The sequence below is a fragment of the Netta rufina genome (genome assembly GCF_964035555.1).
Source record: "Netta rufina genome assembly, chromosome: 5".
NCBI lineage: Eukaryota > Metazoa > Chordata > Aves > Anseriformes > Anatidae > Netta > Netta rufina.
In genome coordinates, this window is record NC_140128.1 from 60187067 (window position 1) to 60206842 (window position 19776).

At 48.8% G+C, this 19776-nt stretch overlaps 1 protein-coding gene across 1 annotated transcript; it reads right to left on the minus strand.

Moving 5' to 3' along the window:
* Nucleotides 1–487: 487 nt before the first annotated feature.
* DACT1 (dishevelled binding antagonist of beta catenin 1) lies at nt 488–9014 on the minus strand (the record flags this gene model as incomplete). The annotated part of the gene is made up of 4 exons (XM_084288015.1): nt 488–2288; nt 4759–4914; nt 6551–6683; nt 8649–9014. 4 exons carry the CDS (start codon nt 9012–9014, stop codon nt 544–546), a joined length of 2400 nt encoding a protein of 799 aa, XP_084144141.1. The 3' UTR covers nt 488–543.
* Nucleotides 9015–19776: the final 10762 nt, after the last annotated feature.

Consider the following 19776-nt stretch of genomic DNA (forward strand, 5'->3'; position numbering starts at 1 on the left):
GACAGAGGCCAGCTTCAAGAAGAGAATCAACAAGAAAAAAAAAAAAAAAAAAAAAAAAGGAAAAAAAAATCAGGCTGGACTATCAGGAGGAACAAGTTCAAGATGTGGCAAGAGGAGCAGCAGAAAGGGAACAAGAAAAAACATGAAGACCACCCATACTCCCTCCCCCTCACCTCCTAAAACCTTATGACCTTAAGCTGTTGATATCCTGTATAAGACCCAGAACTGGAAAGAAAAAAATAGGCAAAGAAGATCCATTCCTGGAAACATTAGCCTTTTTTTCCAAAGCCTTCTGATACTATGCACTGGAGGCTGTTCACCACTGAAATGGCAGTGTTGTGTTTTGTTTTTTTTTAAACAAGTGTAATGTTTTTTATTTCCACTTAAAAGGCACTAGTATCCACCCAAGTTCTGAAGACAAGTGACATAATTTACCTTAAGTTTTAAATATTTGTATAAAAAAAAAAAAATCTGTGGAAATATGTACACAAAAGCACCTTGCTTCCGAAAGCAGAAACAGATACATTCCACCAAGTCCCTTCACTAGACGGTCGTCATGAGCTTCAGGGAGCCTGACCGAAAGCGCAGGATTTTCTTCTTGAGGTTGTGGGAGGCTTTGATTTTGACAAAGGCCTTTGCTGCATTTTCATGCAGCTCCGGAGCCGTGACCGTCTGGATGGGGAGCGTCTGGACAAACTGGGACCAAATGAGGCCCCCGCTTTCATCAGAGTCGCTGGTGGTGGTGCTCTCCCCGACGAACTCCACCTCGCTCAGGCTGGACTCGCTGTCTCCGAAGCAGTTCGTCGTGTAGTTGCTCTGCTCGTCCTCGCTTGTGTCCACCACGGTGGAGTGGAACAAAGACTCGCACTCCGCCGAGTACTCCGAGTCGCTGGCCACGTAGGCGTAGGGGCTGACATATGGCAGGGGGACTTGTGAGTAGACTCCTACACCGTCCCGCCGGTTCCTCCTCGCCCTCCGCAGGGCCTCCTCATAGGAAATCTCCGCCGACGACTTCCACCGGCGGTAGTCGGCCCGCTTGTGTTTCGGTTTGGCCACCACCACCTCCCGGCCGTGTCCGTGGGATCTGATTACCGATTTATGGAGGCCGGCCGGCCGGCCCTGGAGGCCAGACTCCGGCTGCAAGCCGCTGCTCCTCTTCCCCCTGGAGGAGGGCTTTTTCAGTTTCTTATTTGTATCCAATTCCTCAGGAAAGCGGCACTTCTTGCCGACCGGCTTGCCTTTCTCCCGCAATGTCTGCGCGCTGTTTTCCAGCCCGTTGGCGAGGTGCGGCCTGTGTTTCAGCGCCGAGCTTTTCAAAATCTTGACATTTCGGGTGCCTTTGTGGAGCTTAACGCTTTGCTGCTGGGCCGGTATGTACTGGGCGTTCACCAGCAGCCCATCGTCGAGGCTCTGAGAAGAGGAGCCCTCGCTTTTGAAATCCAGCGTGGGCCTTTCCTCCACAGGAGGCGAGGAGGTGTGAGTCGCCTGCAAGCTGCTCTTCAGCAGAACCTTTTTGGGAGGCTGGCTGACCCTGGTCTCTGGCTGCAGCACCACCGGCTTCCCTGGGCTCTCTTTGGGAGATGCAGCAAAGATCTGGCCGCTTTCCTTGGGAACATCCCCCGTGGTAGCCACCGCGTGCCGGTTTAGCTCTGAAGGCGCTGGCTTGGCCCCACGTGGCAGATGCTTGCTCTGAGCTTCATTCGCTGCACCAGGTGGAAAAGCTGGGGGCAAAGGCACCTTTCTACTCTCCACCTGCTCACCACCTGCCTCCCTCGGCCTCTGCTTAAGCGGGGAGGACACCACGGTGTCCAAAGCGGCCGTCCCACCGGGCGGCAAGCACGCTTGCTTCGTGCTCTTCAGGTTCACGACGTTGCTGTGCGAAACCGCCCCAGCAGCCTGCCTGACACACATGCTGCCATGTCGCAAGATCCCTTTGGTGGGATCAGCGTTGAGACTTGTCCTTGGTTTGTTAGTCCTTACAGAGTGAGTCTTTCTCTGCACCAGGCTTAAGATGTAGCCGTCTATCCTCTTGCTGGCGGATGGGCATGACGCAGGCCAGGAGCCCGGCGGGAGAAAGGCATCGGCTGCTTTTCCTGAGTCTATTTCAGATCCAGCGCAAACGTCGGTAATATCGCAGCCGAGTCTCTCCTCTTCTCGTTGTGGGTTCTCAGTCACAGGGAGAAGAAACATGGGACTCTGCACAGCGACCGCGTGGAGAGGGCTGGGGTACCGGTAGACGTCACTCCCGTTTTTAGACACCAGATCGCACTGGTACTTTGGGTGGACATCTGCAACGACATCGAGGGAATTTGAGTGCGGTGTGGACAAAGAGCGACAGACAGAGCCTGCGGTCTGGTCCTCATGCTGGCCTTCCTTATTATAATCCATCCAGCCTATGAGATCTGAAAGGCATTTTAGAAGAGTTTAGAGAGCCTGCCAGTGACAGTCCTGCTGTTTTTCACACGCTGTCAGGGGCTCTGGTCTCATCTACACAAGCAGTGTAATGTTTTCAGTACGGCAGTGCTGTTCAAACAGGAGAAATCTCTCTATCAGGGATGCTGCTCAACAGCTATACAAGCAGCACTATTCTTCTACGGGTCTCTTCCCACCTGCAGCTAGGGAGGGTTTGCGTCAACATGACTAAATTGTTGAAAAAATAAAAATCTCAGCCCTGATGAGAGTATTTACATTGATTTCAAACTTGTGCCTAGGCTGCTAAGAGCTTCCTGTTTAATATCCAAGCCACCCAGAAGCCTGTAAGGGTCTCTCCTGTTTGTGTGTTATACTGTCACCTGTATAACTCACCGTGGGCCTCAGATGTATAACTCTGAATTTACTTTGCCCAAAGGGAAACAAAAAACATAGACAAGAGACCAACAAATTGCTTCTAGCTTACTGACAAATTTCACTTCCAGATTTTTCCAAGTATGTCTTGGGTCAAAAACTAAAATCCAGATTTAATTTTATTGTTGTTATTATTATAATTACTATTAGCATGATAACTATTCATAATTGCAAAATTGTAAATAATAGGTGTGCATTTTGAACAATAAGAGGTGAAAGAATGGGAAACAGGCTCGTTTTTCCACACAAGTACAAGGATTGCAGGTCAATACAGCCGATAACCTAGCCTTGGCTCTGCAAAGAGAGTTGTGGAAGATAAATCCAGTGCGTTTCAAGATGCATGAGTCAGATTTAATGGCTAAGGCACTTAGGAGACAAGCAACCTTACAAGCAAGGCTTCAATCCAAGCACCTACGATTATTATTTTCTTAAGGTTTAGTTCATTTTGTCTTCCTGGGTAGGGGGACAACCTAAATGATCCTTGGAGATCACTGTCAGTTTTGTTTTCTACCCTTGGGCTAGAAACTTCAGCCAGGGTTCTCAAATTTGAATGCTCAGTGCTTGCCACTTATCTAAGGCTTATTTCAAAAGAGGTCTCACATACTTTGATGAAATTAGCTGATAGAGATGATGTTCCTGTGTGGGCAGGAGAGGGAGAACAGGGAAGGTAAGAACAGGCACTTCCTCCAGATCACCTCACAGTTTTCCCACATTTCCTAAATTCTATGTCAGAGTCAGGAAATGTTGCCAAAAAAACTTCTTTGAAACGTGCCAGTTTGAGAAATTTCATCCCTAAAAGTGAGACGGTATGATTAATGAGAGTTTTAGATTTCATGTTGTACACAGAAGAAAAAAAAAAACAGCAAAGCAATCTGCTGGAAAGCCTTATGCATGTTTTTCTTTTTATGTATGGCTGCTGAAAATCCCATATACCTTTCAACAGGGAACATTAAATTACCTCAAGCTGCTCAAAGGATAACTTAGAGGAGTTCTCAGCATCTCAGAAAGAATGTATCCCAGGCTGAATTTTCCCACTTCTGAGTCAGAAGAACGTGAATTATTTTGTCCTCGATTCACAAAAATTCACTATAAGTTAACCTTAAAGAGCAGAATGGAAATTAGAAATACTATGGTTACGAGCATCCTCCACAACCCAGAATGGACTTAAGGCTTTTGAATGAGTATGGCTGCAACTTCAACCAGTAATGCTCAATCACAAAAGTCCTACTGAAGCAGAACAGATTAGGACAGAGGAGGCCTTCCTATTTTACCATCATATAAATTAAGGATTGCAACTTCAGCCTGTCATCAAAGGAAAGTCAACAGCTCTCTGCCAGGGACTAAATACGTTTTCCCTGTTCATGTTGTCTATTTGCCTATAATACCTAAACGAAGAACACACCTCAACATGGTCACCTGGGTGTTAAGGACCTTCAGAACTGACAAAATGACTGCTACAAACAGACCAACTTGCGACCTGCAGCTAGCTCCTTACCCTGTCACTTTTAATAAGGACAAGTGTGGCTATATTGCATGGCTGTGGAGGTACTTCTAATTACTGCTGTTTAGTAAAAATGCTTTTCTAAAAGAAATCATGAGAAAATAGCCGACTAATGTGTTTATGTGCGTATGTACCACTGCCCTCTACTGGGTAGAGCAGCTGTCATATTTTCATGTGTGGGTTTTTTTTTCATACGTTTAGGGCAACAGATTCACATGTGAGGCTGGAGTGGTGGAAGGCAAACGGTCCTGCCTCATGACACATGCACATGATAGGCACTGGAATCTTTTCAGAGCACAGTACATCAAATGAAAAGAAGAAGGGTTAATCCAACCCAGATACTCCTGAGGCAGTGTTTCCAAAGCCAAAGCCACCTCCTGGAGTATGATGTATTCGACCTGCTTTTACTATACCTGCAGATTTAGGGCGTCCATCTGAGATATTCAGTGTTGCCTCCAAAGGGCTGCAAAAGCAAGTGCTAGAATGGCAACTGGATAAACACTCACTGAAGACAGAGTTAGACGAATTCGAGAGCGATCCAGAAGCTCCATCACTCAGCTCATAAAACCCTATAAAAATAAGAGTTCGGATTTATATTAGTTATGTCTACACAAAGTTACCATTTGTGTCCCTAGAAAGGCAGTCATGCTTGTGTTTATGTTGGCTTACTCTATTGCAATTAGTTATGGGATTTCATTCAGTCATCCAAAAAAGCAGTGCACAATTTAGTAATATCCTTACTGCTACGAAGAATTCAGTTTAATAGTAAGGCACTTAAAAGTAAAAGAGCACAACTTTATTCAGCATATGATATTTTAAACTTTATTTTTTTTAACCTTTATAGGGGCTGGGGTTTTAACCTTTACAGGGGCTTATGGATTTTAGCTAGAAGGCTCCAGGCTGTGTTTGCCAGCCCACTCATTTAATAGCATATTCCAACACAGACTCCCCAGCTATCACCTGACTACAGAATTTTTACCAAGTGTTGGGCCCAATGCAATCCATTATTTTCAAAAAGTTCTGGACATAGATATAATATTTAGGATGCCATGAAAGAAGAAGAGTAAAAAATGTGCAGGCACAGAAATTTTTATTTCTTGGTAAACACGGTCTACCCAAGAAAAATACAACACACTATAATCAAGATTTAAATTGTACATTTAGGAAAAATGAATGCAGATCATATCTACAGAACGAGGATGCATCCTGGAAAACAATTCTCTTGAAAAGGACTTAGTCAGCATGGAAAAGCAGCTCAATCAAGCTTAATGATATGGAAAAAAAAAAAAAAAAGGAAAAAAGAAAAAAGCTAATGAGATTGCTGGATGTACAAAGAGACTAATGAATAGCAGTTGGGAAATGACTTCACCAGTCTATATGGCATTGGTAAAGAAAGACATTGGAACGGTGTGCCTAGTCCTCAAATCCAGCATGCTTAAAACAAAGCTAAAAAAATGGAAAGGGGCCATAAAGCTATTTAAGAGCTTGGAAAAATGCCTTGAAACAAATGACTTAATGAACTTGACCTGTTTAGCTCATCAAAAAAAGCTGGGAATTAAAATGTATAGCACCTCCAAGAGGAGAAAAAGCTGAGCATTAGAAAAGACCTTAGTCTATGGGAGAAAAGCATTTGAAAATAAATCAGTATGGGAGCAAGTCAAGTTCAAATTAGAAATAAGCAATGGTTTTAACAGTGCAAGTGATTGGTTGGTGGGTTTTCCACTTTTTATTGCCATCAAAAGTCTAGATGCTGCTAAGGAAGGTTCCCCATAGTTAAATACCATTTATTGGCTTCAACACAATTAGAATGGAATGAAATTCAATAAATCAGGGATCAGATATTAAGATTCACTGTTCCATCTGGCTGCAAGATTAACTTTGACATCTTTTTCCTGCTGTCGCTGCTTGCTTTTACCATTTTTCCTGCAACCTCCTTCCTAATACACAGGAGGACTGGAACATTTTGTGGGTGGCCTTGAGAAAAAAACGTGACCCAAACACTAAAAACCCAATTAAGCTTGAAACATCCCTCTGAATATGTTGTCTACAAACAGCAACCTCTCTAGTAGTAGGTGAACTTTCCTAGTTGGCACTAATTATCAGAGTGTGAATGTGCTATAGACATTTTCTGGTGTAGTACTGAAAATTACAGGCTGCTTAATTCTAGGTACTCAGAGGCTCCGTCCTGCTGCACATTGGCCTTACCTGAACTTGGACGACTGTCTGTCTCAAGGTGTTCATCTGTTGTTTTTTCCACGTCCAGACGGAGGTCACTTATTTGCTTATCTAGCTCTTGCAACTGATTTAATAGGCCAGCATCCCTCCTCCTCAAGCAGTTCTGGAAGACAAGATGAAAAACGTCAGCTCCTTCAGTGGGACAGACACAAAGGGGTTCCACAGACTATCAGCCTTCTCCCTCTGAGCATCATGTCAACGCTCTTTAAAAAATAAGAAATTACAAACCGGACAAAGTCCTGAAATTCTAGATACATGCTCTGGATAAACACTTAACTGAAGAATTATGCAGGCACTTCATTCCAGCCTTTTCCAGCCAGCTCCACATAAGGAGCGTGCCCCACAATACACTGTGTTGGCAAAGCGCTCTTTTGCGAGAACGCAGCTGTAACAACAAAGCTGTTTTGTATGATATGGTAAAACCAGACCTGCACATATGAAATGGGTTACTTCAGGGAAAATACAGCTTTGCCAGTGTAACAGGGGACGTTCACCACCGCAGTGATGCTAGTCAGAGATCACATCTGTTCACACAATGGGATGAGCGGCTCTGCCAACAAGTGTCTGTAGTGTGGGAACCGCCTCGTTCTGCTGCACGGTATAAGCCCATATTCCACCACAGAGGCAGCAAGATTCCCAGAGCTGGGATCACCGCCCTTTTATTAGTTTTGCAGTGCAGCAGGAAGGAAGAGAAATTCTTCCTCTTCTCCCATTATAATTGTACAAAATTGCTGCGAGATGAATTCTAAGGCTATTTATGAAGGTAATTTGATGGCATAAAATAAGCAATAAGAAATGATTTTGTAAGGCACTCATTAACCCACGGTCAATGCAATCAGTTTCCCTGTGTGTATTATAATGTTGCTTATCCATCATCTGTTCTGCTTCATACTCTTTAATTGTTCTGGCTTTGGGGAAAGTAGGGGAAGCAGGGCGAAGGTTTATCTCTTTTTTTTTTTTTTTCTTTTTCCAAGTGCATCATTTGATCTGTGCCCAGCGGTGCTCCAATACACTCCTCACAAAGAGTTTTGATGCTCATATCTGGGCTCGCTCTGAACCCATTAAATCAAGGACAACCTCTCCCTGGGGAGGGCCAGTCCTCGGGCAAAGGGAAAGCGAACGCCAACAGCACGAACGAGGCCGTTTGAAGCCGCGCTGGCTTTGATCGCCATCCCTGGAGAACCGAAGGGGTGACCCAAGTCTTCTCCCACCTTTCTGGAGAAGGCTGGGAGCCGGGCTGGGGTTTGAGCGGTGCCTGAGGGCGCCACCTACTGCCCCCGCTGTCCCCCCAGCCCAGCCAGCACCCTGCCTGCAACGTCAAGTGCACAAATGGAAGCGCTGCCACAAAGCCCCTCTTCGGGTGGCGGTGCCCTGGTACTTGGCTACGGCTCTTGCCGAGCAGCGAGATCATCATTTTGGCTTTTAGGAGAGGGAATCAGCCTACATGAGGTGCACCAAAAGGCTAGGATGAAAAAAAAAAAAAAAAAAAAAAAAGGCGGGGAGGGGGAGCAAATAATAAATCACGCCGTCCAACTTCTCCCCCGGTGAAAGCAAATGCTGAGCCGCGCACAAAGGCGGCCAGGCGCAGCTGTAGGCTATTTTCACTGCAAACCGATCTGCCGCTTCGTGCCGCCTGCCTCCCTTTCCCGCACGAGCCCCCTTCCCCTAAAAGCAGCCCCTTATCGCGCGGGGCCCGAGCCCGAGCCCGCCGCAGCTCCCGGCGCCTCCTTTGGGGCTCGCCGAGCCAGGAGCTCGCTTCCCACTTCCATTCAAGGCAAGGGGAGCGCATCCCTTGCCTTGAATGGCAGTCAGGGCCGGGCAGCCACCACCAAAACGCCGCCGAGGCTGCGGGAGGCGGCGGCGACGACCCCCGTCGGGGCTCTCCCTTCCAGCCGGTCCCCGAGAGCCACCCCCGGGCTCCCCCCGGGATGAGGGCAGGGAGCCGCGGGGAGCACGGGGCATCACCGGGACCCCCAGCCCCGACGGGACGAGGTGTCGGGCTGCGGTGCCGGGGTGTCCCCACCCGCCCTGCCGCCACCCCAAGCACCCCGAGGTCCCGGGGGCTCACCAGCTGCCGCCGCAGGAGGAGGATGTTCTCCTCCAGGAATTTCTCCTCCAGGCTCCGCGGCGGCGGCCCCTCGCCCGCCTGCTGCTCCCCTCGGCCCCCCTGCGCCCCCGGGGGTCGCCGCAGCAGGAGGCTCTTCACCAGCAGCTCCTGCCTCTGCCTCAGGTAGTCCAGCTCGCCCAGCCCGGCTAACGTGGCTTCCAGCCTCTCCCGGGTGCGCTGCCGCTCCGCCTCCGCTTCGCCCTTCTCCCTCCAGCGAGCATCGGCTCCCCCCGACGGCCCCGTTCCCGGGACCGGCCCCGATCCCGGTGCCGGTGCCGGAGCCGGTCCGGGTCCCGCCGAGGCTGCGGCCCCGGGGCTGGCCTTCATCGCCGCAGGGGAGGGGGGGCTCCGCCGCTGCCTCCGGGCCCTGCCCTCGGGGGGCCGCCGAGCTCCGCGCTGCCGGGGCCGCCGCTGCCTCCGGGGCCGCCGGTGCCGGTGGCGAATGGGCCGCGGGGAGCCCGGCTGCTGCCACCGCCCCGCGCCCGCCCACCGCCGCTCCGCCCTCCTCCTCCTCCTCCTCCTCCTCCTCCTCCTTCTCTTCGTCCTCCTCCTCCTCCTCCTCTTCCTCAGCTCCGCCTCCCTCCTGCGGGGCCGCCGGGGGTCGGTGGTGGGCGCCGCCGTGCCCCGGTGGAAGGAGACGGAGGCGGTTTGGGGATGGGTGAGGGCTCTGAAAAGCCCCTCAGCGGCACGTCGGGGTGCTGGGCAGCTGGAAAATGGAAAAGAAATGGGGAGAGAGCAGCCCAGGGCGGTGGGGAGAGCAGGGGGAAGGTGGGGAGCGCAGGGGAGATGGCCTCAAGTTGTGCCAGAGGAGGTTGAGGTGGGAAATGAGGAGACATTTCTGCTCAGAGAGCAGGCAGGCGTTGGGACGGGTTGCCCAGGGAGTTGGGGGAGTCCCCGTCCCTGGGGGTGTTCAAGGGAAGGTTGCCATGTCCCCTGGTGCTTGGGGACGCGGTTTAGTGGTCACCTTGGTGGTAGGGGGATGGACCAGGTGATCCTGGAGGGCTTTTCCAACCTTAGTGGTTCTAGGATTTTTATCATTCTTGTGCCAGGCGGCAGCGTGGGCACTGGGATCAAAGCACCGGCGAGGTGTTGCTGCAAAGCCCGTTGGAGTGGACTGGCTGAAAAAGCCATAATGAAGTGAACTTCATACAGCATGTGGACTAATTGCAGCCTGGGACGTGCAATTAGGTTCACAATGGGTAGGCGGTGGAAAGAGGGGGGGTGGGGGGAAGTGCTCAAGAAGAAAGAAAAAAAAAAAAAAGAAAGAAAAACGTTAGAATGAAAATAGAGCAAAAACTAAGTTCCGGGTGTGTTCTGAGGGGAGAGAATGGAAGAGGAGAGAAGAAAGCATTCAGGGAGCCCTTCACAATACGGGGTTTGTTTGGTACAGCAGCTCTCCCAGACATAATGAACTGCTCTTTCCTGCTCTCCCTCTGCTCCGCAGGAGATTAGGGCTGTTTGTGGTACGGAGAGGTCTCACACAAAGTTAGTGCCCCACTCCCATGCTGTCTGCAGAAGGCGATGGGTTGCGGGGTGCCATCCACCTGCTTTGTCCCCTGTAGGTGCTGGTCCTCGTTGCAAAGAGCCAGCAGCTCACACAAATCGCTATTTCACAGCCATTTCAAGCCAACATAAAGTGCTTTCTAAAAAGAGCATTCATAACCAGCCCTCAGTCCCTCCCAAATGTTTGAGGCATCACCTCAGAGAACGGCTGATGCTAAAGCCAGCTCCATTCTTTTTGCTTTTGATCTGTTCCCAGATCTGGTTCACCACACAGCCGTGTCGACAGAGTGCATCTGCATTAATATTTCAGTTTGGATTAGGAGTGCCTTTTGGAACCAGCCCTCGAGATCGTTCTGGCTTGCCGTGCTTCGATTCACATCACGGGCTGATCTGAGAGCAAATGCACCGAGCTGGTTTGGGGTAAAAGAAAACCAGGAGGAGGGAGCACACCCAAAGTGCTGCAGCCACTAATGGGTGTTCATTAATGGGCAGTCTGCGGGATAAGAACACAACGAGCAGCACCCTTGAAATACATACAGCATGGACAGCAGGCCCTCAGTACGGCGATACTGCGCGGTAAATCCTGTCCTGGCTACTAATGTAGACGTAGCTGTATGTGCCAGCAAAAGCAGGGAGGCGAGGCGGTGCGGGAGCAAGCAGCCAGAGAAGGCAGGGCCACTTCTTTGGGGAGCAGTGTCAGTGCTGCCAGATCCACGAGACCATGAAATTGCAGCCACAGAAAGAACTGACAAACACTGAAAGGACAAGGGATACCCCAAGGGCAAAGGAGTGACTGGGGTTGCTAAGCAAAGCTGGAAAAAAAAAGCCAAGTCCCGTACTGGACCAATGCCCCTCTACTTATTTTATCTCTCTCTGCCCGTAAAAGGCCCAGAACTGGACTTGGGCCCAGCCCACAACCTATAGGCCACTGCTGCTGACCAAAAAACCTTCTCCATGGCTCCATCTCCTGCACAGGGCTTGGCACGCAGCACCCTCTGAGCATGTTTATGCTGAAAGCTGTGTTGCAATGCCAGTTGCTTTCCCAAGCAGGTACCAGAAGCTCTCCAGATAGGGAAACACAGAGCTCATACATTTTCCTTCACCCTTTTTAGCCAATTTTTGTATGTAGCTCTGTGCTTTGCATGCGTTCGTACACAAGGCTTCATGCAATATTTATGCAGAGCTATTTCAACTCTTTCTGTGCTATTGTGCACCGTGCAATGTACACGCAGCTTCCAATAAAAAATACAGTGGTAGGTAGCTCCTGCCTTAATGTTCAGATGTATTTATTTGCCACTTATCATTTTGTAAATTACTGTTCAATTCCTCCCTCCCAAGGCACCTCTTCCACTCTGACAAGTATCAGCTGCTGCCAGTCTCCCATGCTCCCTGCTTACATTTCCATGTTCATCCTTTGCAGTGCATCAGCTACAGGAGGGAAAAGCAGCATGAGAACTGCCAAAACTGTCGACTGTGTCCATCACATGGAGAGGAGAATGCAGGTTGGTTCAACTGAACCAAGCTCACTGCATGGCTGGGAGCAAGGGAAGGGACACAGAAGACTGCAAGAATGAGGATGAAGCTCAGCAGAGCATAGGTCATGAGGGAGAACCCAGAAGAGTTTGAAGGCAGCAGAAAGACCAAGGATGATGAGCATGAAATAGTCCCTTCCATTTGTTTAGGAAGATACTGTTCAGAAAATAACAAAATAAATTGTCCATAAGCAGCAAGACAAAAAGTCTTGAAAGCATCTTCCATTCCTCTCCTGGCGTGCAGCAACACCTGCAGGACTTGCTCGTACACTCCTTTGTAAAGTTGCTGTTCCTTCACTGGATTAATCAGTCCAAAATCTCCAAAAACCAAATAATCCCAGGTTCGCCATCCTAAACTTGAACACAGAAGATACGAGGAGTCAGTGAGGTATTTGCAAGGAAGAAGAGACTGCGATTGAGGAGCTCTGTTGCTAGGATGTTATGAGAGGTGTAATTCTGTCTGGTACAGAGGCGGTTACGAAATGGCTCATCTTCTTTGATTATCCTGGCTCAGCTTTTAGGATTATATTATCAGGTGGTAGCAATGATGCGTTCCCTTTGCACCAGGTATTTCATACATAGGGAGTAAAGAGATGATTGCCTCACAGTTCTTACAAGACAAGAAGCAGCAGATGGCAGCCACTGAAAGGAGACCTGAGAAAGTACTGGCTGCATGAGCAGTGGATCCAAAACACAGAGGTTCAGCTCCAGAGAAGCTTTCCAGAGCTACCACAGTGACACCGTGCAGAGAGAGATGAAGGAGGTTAGAGCATTGAGTCTGTGCACACTGCAGGATTGGGCAGAGGAAAATTTTACATCCAAAGTCTCTGAGATTGCAGCAGTCCTGAGTAGCCACAAGCCAGCAAGGTCATTACCATGAATTTTGGCAACTGAGAAACCAAGGCAGCAAGGGGCAAATGTTTTGGACCCCCATCTCAGCACTGATTTCCTTCCTGGGGGAACAAACCCCTACACCCTGATGCATGCAGTTGACTTTCCATCCTCCACCCCTGCTGATCACTGAATCCAGTTTCGGTGAAATGAGGCCAATTAACACTTGTTACTTTTCCTAGGTTAATTTCTGACCAGCCACACTAAAACGCGTGCAGGAAATTGCAGAAATTAAGAGGAACATTACAATTCCCTGTTTGTAAAATGAAGGCAATTGCTTTCTTTGCTTATTGTAACAACACATCTGAGGCAGGGCGATACGTTATCCAGAAACGTCCACTTGGGGACCATGCTAAAGACCTGCAGCCAACATTATGCCTCTAATACTTTATTTTAATCTATTCTAATGTTAATTTTCTAATCATTTCTTAATTGCGTTGGATAATATAATGGGGTATAAATCTTACCAGCAAATCAGACTGACATCAGCTTGAGTTATCATATTTCCATGGTTACATTATTATTACAAGTGAACCTTGCGCTTGTTACTAACCACAAACAATTCCAGCAAATAACCTAAACTGAAGCAAAATATCCTGGCAGCGTTTCCATTTTTTGTCAAATGAAAACAATTTCTGTGGGTGATAGGTGACTGCTGCGTGCCTACGATTCGTTTTACTCTTTTCAGGCTCCTTCAGCCTACATTTATTTCCTTGCTTTTGTGCAGTGCTGAAACATGTCCATGCTGTCAACAAAGATGCGCAGGCCTTAAATGTGGAATAGGCTCCTTAACACAAAATTCACAATATTCAGTTGATAACATTATCCCAGCCTGTCAGAACATTACCACATTTGTATTGTTGTGGCAAAAACTGCTAATGACTGCTACGTTAGGAACGAACAACAACTCGATTAGGTCCCTTGAGGGTCCATTTTCTCCTTACTCTAACCTGATCTGCTTTTGGTCTCCCTTGAAAAGAAGCAGGCCTGCTCTCCCTCACCCCCAGTGACACTGTCTGTGTGTCAGGTGGAGGGACAGACACCTCCCATGGGGTCACTGCAGCGATCTGAGCCCCTCATGTGCACCCTGATCTGATGCAAGAGAGGGGAAGACGTGCTGGAAGCAGGACAGTGACAGCATCCCTTGCACTCCAGCTGGTTGGGCATTTCCTACATTGGGCTGTTCCTCTGCGAATGATCATTGTCCCACCATCTGTGCAAGTGACCATGGCTGGAAAACAGCTCATTGCCTCAACATGAGTTAAAAAAATTGCCTCTTCTTTCCTTTTTTTTAAACCCAGATATTTCAGTGATGTAGTTTTCAGCATGAACAGTTGCACTGGCATGTCTGAGAAGGCAGAGCTGTATGTACGAAGGAAAGGAGCAGGAAACCCTCCAGCAAAAAGCTCCTTTCAGAGGGAACGTGGAAGGAAGGATGAACTGTTTGCAAAACAAGAAGTCACCCAGGAGGCCATGGAAGAGGATGCAGAAGACAGCTGCTGGTGGAGAAGCGACATTAGAGCTTCTCCAGACATCCCTGTTAGGCCGTGAGCCATGCAAAGACATCCGTTTCCTTTCCAGAGGTAGCAGCCCATCTGCATAGCCAGGAAAAGGGATGCCTTTGAATCGCCCATTGCTGCCTCAATTGGCGTGGTGCTTCCCCAGGTGCCGAAAACCCTAATTCTGCTTCACGAAGGAGGCCAAGCAGTGCAGAACCTCTGGGAAACAGGCAAGCCCCGAGCCCAGTGAGGTGCCACAGCGCTGCTGAGGCAGCCCCCAAACTGGCCAAAAAATGCAAAACTTGCTTCTAGACACTAGATTAGGGAAGATGTGCAAGATGGAAAGGTTGGGAAGGCAAGATCAGCTCCTTTTTTACCTCTTTTTTTAAGGATAAGTGAATCTGATAAAAACAACGTAGGGAGGAGGAACATGGGGCTAACAAACCAGAATCACTCTCAAAGGTCACAAGTGACAAGAAGCAGAGCTTGAAGCCACCCTCTTGTTCACAATAAAGAAACTTTACCAGCTGCATTCCCTCCTTATGAACACTTATGAACACTGCTCAAATGCATCAGTGCTGAGCTGCTCCAGTGACACATTCAATCTCACTTTTTTTCTTCTTTTTCTCCCTCATGACCAAGCAGATGATGTCAGTTGAGTTCTGCCACGATGACTTTTGATTCATCCTTCCCAAGCTCTTGTTTGATGTTCTTGTGCTATGATTCCTTTTCTTCTCCTGGCCTGGGTTTCATATTTACATTTGAGGATGCCTAACCTCGGACATCTGCCAGGTTAATGCCTTCTTGTTCCCTAGCTGCCAGCATTCATCTCAGCACACCAGGCTGGCAAAGGCCCTCACCAGTACGGTGTCTGTGGAGAAATATCTGTTAAACTATGAATAATCAGCCACCAGGAGTGGAAGAAGAGAAATGATGAGCTTAAATTACATTTTTTTACAGGTTTTAGACAGCTTGGGAAAATTTCCCAGGAGAAGGAACTGGCACAGTCCGAGGAAGAGAAAGCTTCTCCATCATGGGATGTCTTTGATAAAATGGTAAACATGGATTTGTCAGGACTGATAAAACTCTTCAAGGGCCAACAACTCTTCAAGGGCCTTCCCTTCCCCTCCCATGTCAGGGCCAAAACACAGCAGGGCAGGAAAGTTCCCTTCAGGGGGCTGACCTAGCCAGCTATGGTATAAAATGGTGAAGATACAGTGATAGTGACAGCAGCACAGCCCAATTTTTTTGTCCCAAAGCAAGGTTGTGTGGTTTATGCTTTCTCTGCTACCTGAACCACTGCACCCACCTCAATGCTTTTGTAACAGCCACGGCTCAGCATTCAACTCAGCACCAGAGGGGTTCCTGCTGGAGCAATAAGCTCTTCTGTGTATTTTTTATTGTTATTATTTTTGTTTTCTTGGTGAACTCCAACCCTAAAGCCTTTAAAGGAGTTCATTCAGCCCCAGCTGATGCTCACTTGGGCAAGGCCCCATCGCAGCTCCCCTCTCAGCACACAGTGAGCATGAACCTGAGGCCACCTGCCTGTACCTGCTGTGCACCCAACAGCACGCCTTATGGGCTGGCCGACGCTTTTCACCTTATTTTGGGCAAGCTGAGGTGGGCTAAATAACTCATACAAGGTCACCAGACCTCAGTGCCAGAGGCTGATGAGTTAAGGTGTGGCAACCCCCATCATATGGGATCTCCCTTTAAACCAGGAGATGTCCCAGGTATAAAGGGAGAGAGCTCAAAGGACACTGTTGCAGTATTGATCTGCAAGGCAGTCCTGGGTACATCACTTCACTCCCACTGTCTCACCCTCCTCCCCTTTTTGTGTCCAGGAATTTAAATTTGCACTGAAGAACTGAGCCTAAAATTCTCTGCTTCTTCTCCCCAAATCATCTCCCTGCTGCTTTTGCATGCTCAGAGGGTTAAAAGGAGCGAGTCTCAGTTTGTGTGCGACAACAACAGGTCAAGGAACCACTGAAAAAAAAAAAAAAAGCAAGAAGAAAAAACATAAATCTCTTTGCCTGAAACAAATCCCCTTTCCACTGCGCTGGGGAGAACAAACACAGACCTCTTGCTGCTGCTTGAGGCACGTGCCTGGAGGGAGGGAGGTGTCACTGGCTCCGGCTTTGCATCAGTGAGTCCCATAAAACTTGGAAGGTCAGGTGTGCAGTCACGGAGCCTGCTACACGTGCACGGCGTGATCTGAATCGGAACAGACAGCGCTCAGGAGGGAATTGCTGTCAGTCTCTGATCCTCGCGGTGAACCTGAGCCAAGAACCTGCCGCACACAAAAGGCTGGCTTTGGCTTCAGGTGCAGGCTGACCTGCTGCACAACCTGAATCTCTGTTGTTTTCATTGTTCCATCATTTTCTGAGTATTAATCCTGTTATCAGTGTTGGCTTAGGAGGAAATATCATTTCTAATCTTCTTTAATGAAGGCTTTGCCCTGGAAGAACACATTTTCTATCAACCCGGCTATCTGCAAACATGCAAGAGAAAAGAATGGCATTTCAATTTCCTGAAAAGATTGGCCCAAAACTTTAATCTGAGTCTCACAGCTGAACCGTTGACTCGGGGCACGCTGCTTCTGTGCATTACCATTTGCGGTATGAGCATCAGATGTGCAGACGGGAACAATTTTTAGAAAAATAGCCGGCAACGGCATGGCAGCACTGAGAAATTATTTTGTTCCAAAAGATGCTGGCGTGGCACATCAAAGCCAGTCTCGCATAGTCACGGGACAGCACTGCCAGCCCCTGCAGGACCACAGCCCTGTCCCGGGGCAGGCTCAGCAGCCAGCCTGCCTCTGCCCAGGCCCACAAGAGCACCAAAGGCCGGGAGCTCTGGGTCTGGTGTGCTCGCCGAATGCCACTCCAGTCCTGTGATTATAACTTTGTCTTCGCTTTAAAGCGAAATCGCATTTCTGGTAACCATTTTGGTGCCTCTGCAATAGGCTGAAATTGTTGCCCGGAACCGTTCCTGCTTTTCAGATGATTACCTCCAAGTGGCTCTCAGATTCCAACTGTTAGTCTCATGCATAATGTATTTCATTTCAAGCCTTTCATCTGTGCATAAGTTTTCCATCTATTTCCATCCCGGACTCAGCCACTCTTCTACCTGTAAAGCACCAGAAGTTGCTTTTTTTCCCCAATTCTGCATTCTCATTGCTCACAAACGCTGCTTGCTGGTTCCAGCTCTCATACCATAAAACATTATTTCAGGGGACGAGGTTTGTATTCACCCTCTCGCTGCAGATTTTTGGGGACACCTCCTTTCCAGCAGCTGAGTTCGCTGCCTCCAGCTACTCTCTGCTCCCTGCGGTTGGTTACGGACCAGCCTCACTCTCCAGCCCACATCACCCACAGGCAGTAGGATTAGCCCACGCTCACCCTCTCCTCTTAAATAAACTGGCTGCAGGGGCTGTCCCACAAGGAAAAGCTGGTTCCAGGGCACAAAAGGTGGCCAGCAGAAGACCTCAGGAGGCCTGTGGTGTGTTTCCCCAGTGAAACAGCATCACACAACATCCCAGTATTACCCAGCTGCCTTGAGATCACCGATGGAAACTGCAGGGCAGCTGAACTTCTCCAGGAGTTGTGCTGGGGCATGTGTTGAATATCCATAACTCCCTGGGCTCACTTGCATAATCACCTGGTGGCCAGGGACAAGTCATTCAGATGACTCGGAATAGCAATGGGAGCAGATTTAGAGGAACAAGCCTTCAAAGCAGGAATGCAGAGCTCAGCAGTCAAACATCCAGCAGTATCTGGATGCCACTTCTTTTCCAAATCCTTTCAGATGCAGCCTAAGGGGTTAGTATTGACTTTAAAAGCCAGGGGCCCTGGTTCAACAAAAACAGCTAAGCACTTAATAACATTAAGCACATGCTCAAGTCTCTTCCTATTCAACAAAGCACTTAAGCACATACTTCACCCTTCTTAGATGGCCCAGAACCAAAACACCAAGTTCTCAGAATTTCTTCAAACTTTATTTAATTTTAGAGGAGGGACAGGAATTTGAACCTTGATCCATGTTTTGCAGAGGGTCCCTATTTGCAAGTGAGTCAGACTCCATCCCCAGACCTACACACCCAAACGCTGGCGCGTTCATGCTTTGGCCTGGGATCTGAATTTTTCAGCTTGCGCCTCACTCATCTGTGCTCGTGTTCATTAAAGAGATTGAACTGCAGGCAGGGAGCTGTTAAACAGTGTTCCTGTGCAAGGTTTAAACAGACGAGATTGATGAGACTTTCCCCCACTCCGCCTAACAAGAAGCAAACCTGAGCCACCACCTCTGTGCGTATTGTGCAGATGCTCAAGCTAGCAGCACGCGGGATTTGCAGAGCTCCTCCAGTTTGGCTGCTCTTTCAGTAATCTAACCCCACCGCAGCACAGCTCCGTAGCCCAGAGTCACGTGAAATCCTCAGACTTTAGTTATTATCAAAATCCCATGTAGCATTCCCTTAGCGCTGCAGAGGGAGAGCGCAGAGGGAGCGAGCAAGGCGTGCTGCACGCCTGGGGGCTGCAGCCGAGGCAGGGGGCTGGCAGCCAAGAGAAAGCGCCCAGCCCCGCAGTGACAGCCTCCCAGCTGCTGTTTCAGGCTCTCGGCAGACTGCAGCAAGCATCGCCACATTGCTTCGCACACATTTCCAAATGTCACTGCTTCCTCTGACACCTTATCCTCTTTTTTTTTCTTTCTTTCTTTCTTTTTTTCTTTTTGCATCTTGTTTGTTTATAACAAAAGCTCACATCCTCCAGAGTTAAGCAGCAGGCATCGGGTAAAGTAGCAAACAAACAAAGAAACCCAAATAAAAACATCTGGGCCACGTGGCCAAATCCGAGCTTGCTTCCCAAGTGCCAGTCGCATCTCGGAGCTCAGCTCTTTGCTTTTGCTTTGGCGAGGGAGCTGCAGGGCTGCTGGCAAGGCAGAATAAAGCTGCGGAATAAAAGGCCAGACTCGTTCCAGGGAGACTGAAAACAAATAGACAGCCAGTTGTCTGTGTGAGCCGAGGAAGTGGTACTCAGCCATCTGAGGCAGCAGGGGGATGTGAGCCCTCCCAGAGACATCACCCATTGCCTGGAGGAGGAAGAGAACAAACCTGGTTAAAAAGAAAAGAGCTCAAGCAGCAGCATCAGGGACCTTCCAGGAAGGGCATCACAGGAGGATCTGGTTATTAAATCATTTCCAGAAGGGTGAGAAGAGGAAGGAGCATCCAGCCAAGGGCATAAAGAGGTTGCCACTTCGGGAAACAAAAGGCCCAGAGTGGGAAGCCCTGTCCTGGTCATGGGAACACCAGGAAAGGCAGAGCAGGACAGGCTCACTCTGGCTCACTTGTCCTCCCCAGGCAGCGAGATGCAAGGGGAGGCTTTAAAAAAGATTGAACATGAGACTGAGGAGAGACTGGCATGACAACGGCCTTGTGGGCAGTATCGGAAAGACAAAGCCCTGCCTTAAACCTGCCCTGTTAGTTGGCTTAGCCCTGTGGCTGCTCTGAACTAAAGCCCAGGCACTGGGAACACCAAGCATCTTGCATTTGGGCAGCAGAGACTGCAGCAAATGCCCATTACGGAGGAGGAAGCAGAGGCAGGGAGACGAGTCATCCTTCCCAACTACATCACCACGATGAGGACAGAGCTGGCCATGCACATGAGTCTT